The sequence below is a fragment of the Brassica oleracea genome, chromosome C4, assembly GCF_000695525.1.
Source record: "Brassica oleracea var. oleracea cultivar TO1000 chromosome C4, BOL, whole genome shotgun sequence".
Taxonomy (NCBI): Eukaryota; Viridiplantae; Streptophyta; class Magnoliopsida; order Brassicales; family Brassicaceae; genus Brassica; species Brassica oleracea.
The window spans coordinates 40,352,977-40,363,542 of NC_027751.1; the positions used below are offsets into that span (position 1 = coordinate 40,352,977).

The 10,566-nt window shown below is 31.9% G+C and overlaps 2 protein-coding genes and 1 non-coding gene across 3 annotated transcripts; all 3 read right to left on the reverse strand.

The window, feature by feature from the left end:
• Positions 1-3,512: 3,512 nt before the first annotated feature.
• LOC106340906 (ethylene-responsive transcription factor ERF056) lies at positions 3,513-4,425 on the reverse strand. Its single transcript, XM_013779741.1, has one exon. The coding sequence runs from the start codon at positions 4,381-4,383 to the stop codon at positions 3,643-3,645; it is 741 nt and encodes a 246-aa protein (XP_013635195.1). The 5' UTR covers positions 4,384-4,425; the 3' UTR covers positions 3,513-3,642.
• Positions 4,426-6,710: 2,285 nt separating this feature from the next.
• Positions 6,711-6,784, reverse strand: TRNAI-AAU. Its single transcript has one exon. It is a non-coding gene; the product is annotated as a tRNA-Ile (tRNA).
• Positions 6,785-7,284: 500 nt separating this feature from the next.
• LOC106338888 (meiosis arrest female protein 1 homolog) lies at positions 7,285-7,734 on the reverse strand. Its single transcript, XM_013777758.1, has one exon. It carries the CDS (start codon positions 7,732-7,734, stop codon positions 7,285-7,287), a length of 450 nt encoding a protein of 149 aa, XP_013633212.1.
• Positions 7,735-10,566: the final 2,832 nt, after the last annotated feature.

Genomic DNA, 10,566 nt, shown 5'->3' on the forward strand with positions numbered 1-10,566 from the left:
TCTATTTGAAGAGGTGATGATAATTCTAGAAAGATTCTAGAATTTAAACTTAATTTTGGGTTTAGTCCAATAAGAATTTATTGGTCCATAATTAAGCATAGCCCAAAATCAAGTTTAACTTCAATATTTTTTCTCCTCAAAATCTTGTCTTCTTCTTTTTCTCAGTAAACCCAGTATTCACAAAACCCTACTTTATTAATTTCATCGAAATCATGGAAGCTTGAGATATCCCCAACCCCAAGATACCAATAAAAAAAATCCCATTTAGCACTTAATCAAAATTATTATCAAAATTTTTAGTTTTAATTAGTTTTTTTTGCATTTTTAAAAAAAAAATACATACAGATACAAATAAAACCTAAACTTTGATTCTCGTCATGTTTTCTTCAACTTCTCTCTCACGTCGGCCTTCCTCTTGTGCTCACTCCAGTTCAATGATAACTTTGAGATCTTCCTTTTTTTTTTTCTCCTCAAAATCTTGTCTTCTTCTTTTTCTCAGTAAACTCAGTATTCACAAAACCCTACTTTATTAATTCCATCGAAAATCGAAATCATGGAAGCTGGAGATATCCCCAACCACAAGATACGAATCAAAAAAATCCAAACCTATTTCCGCTTCGCTGCCTTTGATCGCGAGACATTAAAGTCAAAAAAACTATGTAAGCATCGTGAAATCGAGTTTCTTCAATCTTAAAAGTCTCATGGTCGTAAATAAGCCGAAAGATGTTTACTGTGAAGTTGTTCTTTCCTCTACTCCTACGTCTTTTATTGGTAAGTCAAACTTTAATTTACTGTGAGTTAAGCGAATGAGTTTCAACTTGCAAACAGATTAGACTATGAAACTAGCTGCATGATGCTCATAACTAACTCCCATAAGCTCTCTCCATCGGGCCTTCCCCGAATTTGAACATAATCATGATTAAGTCAGGTCATTTACGGTCTAAACACATATCTTGACGTGTGTATTCTGTGTTGGACGTTAGTAGCGTTTTAGAGGGAGGTGTGGGAGAGTCCGGACCAATTCAGGTAGCTCTTGATCCTATTTCAAGTGCATTACTTGTCAGAGTTTCTCTTAGTGTCCATCGTTGATGGTTTGGCTTTCTCTACAAATTGACTAGCGGAGACTTGCCATTTTGTTCAAATTTCTTCTTAGCCGTAAGAATTTATATCTTCCTTTGGGAGCGTTTACAATAGTTAGTGGGCGTACTGCTATTGTGAATTTATGTTTTTTTTTTGTTGGTCAAATCCTTGTTGTCACCATGCAAGGGTGGATCAGCACCTTACACTGATCAAATCCTTATTGCCACCATCCATTTGCTTTTGACTTTTGAATCTCTCATTTTGTCCAAGTCTCTTTGTTCCTCTTTCAGGTTATGATCAAGGTTTGCTAGGTGTGTAGACGTCAAACGCAAGGAGATTGGCATTATGGAAAGATTTTCAATCCAATACAAAGAACTTATGCTTCCATTTTTTTACGTTTGTAAAAATTAATTATTCTATTCTAAAATCAGTTTGTTTCTGTTTGTAATAATAATAATATTTTTAATCCAAAACAAGAGTTTATGCTTTTAAGGTTTTTAAATTGTTTAATGATGTGGTATAAAGAGATACACATGTGGTCTTGCTTATGTTGTATCATTGATCAAAAGTTCAAACCAGAACACTGAAACTCACTGTAGTAAAGGGAGCATGAATTCGGGTTTATTAGCAACTCACTTGATGTTTGTACAATGTCTGCTTGAATACACACACAAGCGCGTGGAAGGTTTGGTCCTCACATATGTCAGATTTTTTTTTTAATTTTCCGGTCATTGTTGATGATAGCAGGAGTGACTCGAGGGTACTGATCAAATCAGAAGGGTAAGTAGCTCATTTCGAAATTGACCAGGCTTCGATCGATTCCACAGTCCTCACAAACCATCAACTTTAGCTTATCAAAAATTGAACTCGCATCCAAATTCAGTAACCTACCTCCTTATGCTTCATCAGCAAGTAAACTCCATCCCTTGCTTACAAACGAGTTCCACAAACCACAAGAAACATAGATATGTATCTTATTAAACTTGATTGACCAAAAAAGGAAAAGGAAAAAGAAGATATCATTGAGGAAGTAGATTTTCTTGGTCGATTTGCAGTCAAAATTTGGTTAAAAAAGAAGTAAAAGTCAATATTTTCAAGATCTGCTAAATATTGGCCAATCGTTTTTGGGCTAAATTTTCGGAAATTTGTAACAAATCCAGCAGAAGTTAGATTCTAATTTCTTAAAAGATCCTCAAATAATATATATGAAATCATATTAAGTAATTATGTAGTTTTTATTTAAAGAAAAGATGAAAAATATTATATGTATAATTATTAATCAATTTGATAGTTTAATAAATATATATCTAGATGAACCAACCTATTTTTCTAAAAATTCTGAGAAGTATTCTATTAATGACACATGACTACCTAAAATGTTCTAATGTTTTTCAATTAATATATAAGAGATTAATAAGAGACCCGATTAATAATTGGTTGTTCTTTTTCAAACATATTTTCCAAACACTAATGCAGCATGTACTCAATTTATAGTTTACCATAACTGGAAGAAAAACATAAATGATAAGTTTCCATGGTCATAACTGGACATCGCATTTATCACAGTATCATTATCACCATCTCAGCCAATCCCGTACATTAAATGTTAAAAAGACAAAACTCAACAAGATATTGTAAATATGCACCATTTTTGGTTCAATGTAATGTGGTAAAAACTAGTTAAAAATTAAAATACTAGGAATACATATAAGAGGGAGCACAAATATTAAAATAGAGTCCACACAGTCGCCTTAAAACTCAAATAGATACACAATCACTGCTATTAACAAGTATTGTTTGTGAAGACGGGAATGATGTCGACTTATTTTACTTAGTGACTTCATAGGTCTTAGTTTCATTGGAGTCCATTATGTACATATAAGAAGACAGAAATCAAGAATCAATCTTACAAGTATGTCTCACAAAGAATTTTTTAAAGATAATATTCCGTCCGTTTCAAAATACATGATGTTTTAGAAAGTTTTTGATGTTTCAAAATAGACGATATTTTCATATTTTATATTAATTTTAGTTTTATTGGACTGACCAATGATGCTTTATAATTTTTTGATGATTGGTTAAAGTAATTTTAATTTATATTTTTAGTGTTACTTTTTAAAGTAAAAGTGGATTTTTTAATTCTTGCGTCTTCAATCAAAAATTCAAGTATTTCGGAACAAAGGGAGTAAATAATATTCTTTCAATTTCAAAAGATATATGTTTTGGAGTTTTCGCACATTAAAAGTTTAATTATAGTAGATGAATTATTTTTATGATTAACTATTTCTCACCATTTTTAGCGAATCGAAATTCAGAAAACACAATTAGTTTTCTCAGTAAATGTATGTTTAAAAAAAAAAAAAAAAAAACTTTAAGACATCATTTTGAAAGGAATGAAGTATAAAACAAAAGAAAATTACACAACTGTTGTTTTCGGATAAGTAGATTTTCTACGGTTAGTTAAACGGCAAGGACTTTAAAACTTACCAAGCTAAACCAAAACACATGGAGATTAGCTAGACACTAAACGACCAACAAAGGAAAAATACTTCGTAGTAAGCATTATGATTCGGACAATTTGCTAATCGCATCCCAGTCGATCTCCACCGAAGGAAACTTCACAAGCCCGAATCTCCCAATCTCGTCTAACTCAGAATCCGAGAATTCTAGGAACGTTATGCCCTGTTCTGAAGACGAAGATTCCAACTTAGACTCATCCCACGACGAGTTCTTATCGTTTCTTGGTGAATCATCGGAGAATTTCATTTCCATATGCTCTGTTTTTATCAAAAAAAGCTCTGCTTTATTCGTAGCAGAGCATATATCCTCTGTTTTACTCGAAACAGAGGATATGTCTGCTGTTTTATCCGAAACAGAGCAAGTCTCCTCTGTTTTTCTCAAACTATGACAAATAGCTTGGAGCTTGGCATCAACAGAGGAAGGGAGAGAATTGATCTCTTCGTGTTTGATGTCTGGAAAGTTAAGCTTTCCGATATCTCCACGGATTTGAAAAGCGGCTTGGTCATAAGCCAAGGCCGCTTCCTCGGCGGTTCCAAACGTTCCGAGCCAGAGCCGGGTCCGGCTTTTAGGTAGACGGATCTCAGCGACCCATTTTCCCCAATGCCTTTGCCTTACGCCTCTGTAGAGCTTCTGGGAGTTGGAGGAAGAAGGTGAGAGTTTCTTCATTAGGATTTGGTTTGGAGAGAGGGTTGAGGTTGTGCTGCGCCTATGGTTGAGCTGCTTCTGAATCTGGTATGTTTGGTATGGTGTGAGCTGGTTTAGACCGAGAGGCTTGGATTCCATGAGAGGATCGAAGTACAGATCTATGGCTGCAATTGAGTTTTGTAAAGGTGAGATTTTTATAATACACAAAGGAAAAAGCAACGGCTTTTATAACGGCTGTATTCATTGAATTCGTCTAAACATTACTTAAGAAATATTCATCACATCATCAAATTTTATATTAATCATGAAGGTGAACCAATAGGAGATTGCCATGTCTAGATGTGCTTTGGACCTAGCCGGTCGGAGAAATAAAATATTTGTTGTTCTTGTGTTTAAGACATGTTTTAATTCCAGGTTTTAACACACAATATATGAACCCAATTTTGGGGAATAATTCAAAGTTTTTGGACCATCCAATCAATCGCAAGCTTCCACGATTTGAATATTTAAAATGTGTTTAGTGACCTGATCATATAATTTTAGGTTTGTATGGAAACAAAACAATTTTTGGAAAACAGCTCAAACTAATTATATGATTTTATATTATTATAAATTTTCAAGATATATTATTTTTGATAATAAAGGTTGAAGATAGTGGTGAAGTAAATACTTATGTCACATGGAAGTTGGAGAGTTATTACTATAGGTACGTGTTTTTCACATTTACTTTGATTTTAGACCATTTCATACCACATTTAAGATTTGATAAAGATTCCTTAATTTAATTTACAAAAAGGTTATAAAAGCCAGAACAACAAACACAATAACTAAACGGTTGATTCTAAGATTCTTTGAAAAGCCAACTTGCCTGCAAACCATTTTACCATTAACCGAAAGGACCAATACAAAAGGCTCTTTAAATATGTGAGATTCTAGTTTAAAGATTAATGGTGAAAGGACCATTAACTGAAAGGACCAATATACATGAGCATTTGATGATATACAGCATCTTATTAGATTATTATAGTTTTATGTGGACACTATTGACTTTACGTTCTAGGTACGGGCTAGGCAAAGAGGAATGGGTTATAAATACTTATAATAATAAAAATATTATCCATGTGAATGTTGGTGTGACACATGCATGAGGTACTGAATTCAAACGTCAAGAGGTTCATAAGTGAAGCTGGAAATACTAGGAGCCATTTTACCAAGTGTTTAGTCATAATTCCGGTTGAAAAGACCACAAAGTCCATTTATTTTAAGGAATTTGATGTTATATATAAAGGAAAGGAGGATTTTGGAAATTGCAAAACCAAATAGGATGAATTTGTGATAATCATAAGTGAAGTTGGAAATAACCTAGAAAGCCAACAAGGGCAATATGATCTAGGACTATGAAATGGCAGTTAGAAATAGGTGTTTTATACGCGAGTGTTAAATAGGTGTTTCAGAGAACTTGATAGAACAAATATTTAAGATGAACATCAAAGCAAACTTTAACGTCTATAAACTATAAAGGTATCTAGTGAGGTGAAATTGCTGCATTCTTCAAAAGATTGTTACTTATCAAAATTGTCCTCAAATTTGTCAAATCATAGTTTAAAAAATGCCAAATCAGAAGAAAAAGCATGAATATTCTCATTTCTCATTAACCAATTTTTTATTTGGTAAAAACAATGAGTAAGTAAATTTTGATAATCATTTAATATAGTTAGATTTATGTTAGAACATTTTTAATTGGTAATATCTCACCAAAAAAAATTGCAAAAAAAAAAAATCTCACCAAATTTTTACTATAAAAATAAAATTGTTAAAGAACGTTGTTTCAACTTGAAAGACACACATCGAAGTCTATAAATCATCTCCAATAAACGACCCATTAAATTCATATTACTCCGTTACTAATAAATTTCATCAAAGTAGTTGACATCTTGACACGTCAACTATGTCACCACAACTCATGTTCGAGATAATCTAAAAATAATGCTGAAATGTTCATGAACCTGACCCAATGTTTTGGATCCAGGTAATATTCAATTAGTTTTTAATATTAGTCAAATGGGAGAAGAACATTCATGCATATACTTTGTATGATTCTATGCTTGGTCTTTATAACTTAGAGTTTAGTTTTATGAGTGTATGATTTAGCTTGTATGATGTTGAGAGAGAATGCATGGAGGCCTAATCCTAATATTTGTACTTGTTGTTCCAAGTTTTGCGTGACTCTCAAGCATTGAATATTAATTGAACACCAAAAGAGTCGATGAAAACACAAGAAATTAAGAATAAAATTGCCCTGTAAATTCCCATTGTATGGCGTGTTCATCAGTACCAAGGTCAGTAACAAACAGATCTGACTAGTTAGTTTTCTGGATCGTTAATAAAATTATCAATAAAATCTCCATTTCATACTCTATAATAATTTGATCAGAAAAGTAATTAACTAAATAAGGAAAAAAAAATGGCCTATACAGGGATCGAACCTGTGACCTTCGCGTTATTAGCACGACGCTCTAACCAACTGAGCTAATAGGCCTTTTGTTTTAACTATAAATCAAATATTTAATATTTATTATCTCTGATTACACGCTAATGACACGTTTCTCCGCTTCATTGTCTCACATTCTCTCAAACACAGTCTTCACTGTTACTTTGACAATGGCTACTACGTCCAACTCCTTACTCTTCCGAGCTCTGACTCACTGCTACTTTTCTGCTGGTGGATAGAGTGATCGAGTTTTACACATGGTGTTTCAGCTAGCTGTAGGTATTAAGAATATCACTATCAATGACGATTTCTTCCCTGGTCATTTCCCTCATCGACCCATCATGCGTGTTCTCATGATTGAGGTATAACAATTCTCAAACTCTATTGTTAGTTTTGGATTGTGATCCTGACAAAGTTGTTCTTTTTTTTTTTTTGAAATTTCGAAATATTAGAATAAGAAGAAGGTTTTGCTTGTACGCAGAGTTCACACCATAGTGTAACAAAGAGACTCCTTAGTTTTAACTTTTAACTTTTAACCAAGAGTAGCATCAGCCTGAACCATCAACGCTGATGCTAATCACCATCGGTGGGGGTGGGTGTACATAGAGAAACAGGAATTTTTTATCTCTCTTCAAATGTTCAACAGTTTCCAGGAAATCAAATGAGGTCGCTCCCATGATTAGCATCAGCGTTGATGGTTCAGGCCTTTCAGATGCCCACAAAACAATGTCTTTGATCATCTTCATGTGCGTTGCATTTTTATCACCTGCGGGAAGTTCAATGAAGTCAATTCTTGCCAGGAAAAAGTCATGATCCCTCTTCTCACCATAAGCTCTGACTGAGACCTGGCCCTTATGACCAAGGGCCAAAAGGTTCTTCCTGATGACACTCATCACATCTTTAGCACTGAGGCCAACAGGGATCTCACACTGATTTAAGTCCCAGAAAACACCCGTCTCAGCCATAGCATAATTTCCGGAAAAGCTGAAAGAAGACATTGGCCTCGGAGAAAGCTTCTTCGAAGGTTATTGATTATATAAATAACAGATATAATAACCGTCTCTTAGGCTGAGTTATTGATTCATGATTTGACATTTTTTTTATTTTCTTACACTTTTCGGCTAAGAGACGGTTCTCATATCTCTTATTTAAGAGACGGTTCTTAGTTTTTCCTAGTTAAAATTTAAGAAAAACTAAGAACTGTCTCTTAGCCGGAAGTAAGAATCCCAGTTAAGAGATTGGGTTAATCATGGTCTTATATGATTCGTAAATAAATGGATAAGAACATGTCAATTGGGCCTGATGACCATGGGCTAGCCAGCCCGGTCCAAATTAAAATGGTCTTTTGTGAGTATTTTACTCCTTCCGTTTCATATTAAGCATCATTGTAGAAAAATTTTTTGGTTGTAAAATAAGTGTCGGTTTAGCATTTCCATGCAGAATTTATTAACTTTATTTTCCAGTTTATTTTCCTAGGTGTATGGATAATGATGTTTTTATATATAAAATATGCAAAAAACTAAATATTTTCTTAATATGTGTGCACAAATCTAAAGTGACACTTAATATAAAACAGATGAAGTATATTTTAGGTAGAGCTGATGGCAAATCAGTAGCAATATGCTACAGAAGTAATACTTAATACTCTCGTAAATGCAATTAATAAAGTGATTAGTAGATCAATACTTAATACTCTCGGTTTAGCATTTCCATGCAGAATTTATTAACTTTATTTTCCAGTTTATTTTTCTAGGTGTATGGATAATGATGTTTTTATATATAAAATATGCAAAAAAAACTAAATATTTTCTTAATATGTGTGCACAAATCTAAAGTGACACTTAATGTAAAACAGATGAAGTATATTATAGGTAGAGCTGATGGCAAATCAGTAGCAATATGCTACAGAAGTAATACTTAATACTCTCGTAAATGCAATTAATAAATTGATTGGTAGATCAATAAATGATTTATATATAAAATTACCATGTAAAATTAGTATATGATATATAATTTGCTTATTTCTGAATAACATAGATATATTATATTTATAATGTATATGTATAATATTTTTTAATATTTTATTAACAATAATGAATTATATTTAGTCTAATTATATTTTAAATGTGAAATAATTTTATTGAAAAATAATTTAAAATTTTATTTTTTAAAAAAAAATTGAATTTATATGATATATAATTTGCTTATTTCTGAATAATATAGATATATTATATTTTTCATAAATAATTTTATTTTATTTTATTAACAATAACGAATTATATTTAATCTAATTATATTTTAAATGTGAAATAATTTTATTGATTTTTTTAAAAAAATTTATCTTTTAGAAAAAGTATTAATTTTTTTAATTTTAAAAAATAAAAATTTCACTTTTTATTTATTAAAATTTTGAACTTTGTTTTTTTAAATTTTAAAATGTGTTTGTTAAAAAAATATAATTTATTTTTAAATAAAATATTTTCAAATTTTTGAAATAATAAAGTTTAATTTTTTATTTTTGAAAAATATATATAATTTTTGGATAGAAATATAATTTTTTGATATTATTCTATAAAATACGTTAATTATATTAAATTCTTGTAAATGTTTATTAAAAAAATATTGATTGGATAATAAGGAGCATAATGCGTATGCTTATGTTGCGGCAATCAAGCCCAAAGTCAAATGTTAGCTTCAAGTCTTTCCAAGCAAATAATGAAATAATCAAACTCGGGAGATGCAAATTCGATATATGATGAAGGGGTTTTTGCAGAATTGACCTATAACTTAAAGTCAAACACAAAACTAACCTCCTTTTTTTTTGAAAATTGGTTTTGCCGTATTCACCCCACAAGTTCATATAATTTACGAAAATACCATCAATTTTTTTTTTCTTTTATTTTTCGAAAATGACATTTTTACTCTCTCACCCTCATCATCTTCAAGTAATTACAAGATTGCCATTGTCATCAATACCACAACCACCATGAACAACCAATTTGAAGCTCTTAATGCTCCCAAAATCGATTTACCCTTCTTCTTTTTCCATTCTTGTGAACTAAACACAACATATCTCTCACTTTCTCTCCACAATGAGCTAAAAAAACCCAAGATTTTGATTCTAAATTTTTTATGGTTCATAGAGTCATAGAAGCTAACGATTCTGGGTGGGTTACTTTCGTTTGTGATTCTGTGTGCTTGGAGAAGCCTTATGTATGCTAAGGAACTTATCTCACCAATTTAAGGTATGACATCGAGTTTTTTTCCAGATCTGTTCGTCAGACGACTTACTTGGGAAGTCGTCTGGCTGTAGACAACTTACCTGGAAGTAGTCTGGTCAACGCAGAGGTTATTTTTGCAATTGACTTTGAAATCTGTAACCTAAGACGACTGAAAGTTAAGTCGTCTGTTTTTGTTTGGTTTCAAAAAAATTTCCAAAGAACCTAGACGACTTACATTTCAGTCGTCATAGGTTAGTTTTGCATTTGACTGGATAATTACAGAAGTTTGACTTCCCCAGACGACTTACATTTCAGTCGTCTGGCAAAAATTAAAATAATAATATTTTTTTAAAAGTAAACGACTTACAGTTAAGTCGTCATAGGTTAGTTTTGCAATTGAAAAAAAAACTTCAAAATTTAATTATACACAGACGACTTAAACTTCAGTCGTCCACGAGACAACTTACAAGTAAGTCGTCCAGGATTTTTTTCTGAGATTCTGGTCAAACCTCGTAAATCCTGGACGACTTACATTTCAGTCATCTCGTGGACGACTGAATTATAAGTCGTCTGTATATAATTAAATCTTGAAGTTTTTTTTTCAATTGC

Excerpts from the sequence above, each read along its gene's own strand:
- LOC106340906 (XM_013779741.1), bottom strand. The coding sequence starts at position 4,383 with ATGGAATCCAAGCCTCTCGGTCTAAACCAGCTCACACCATACCAAACA.
- LOC106338888 (XM_013777758.1), bottom strand. The coding sequence starts at position 7,734 with ATGTCTTCTTTCAGCTTTTCCGGAAATTATGCTATGGCTGAGACGGGT.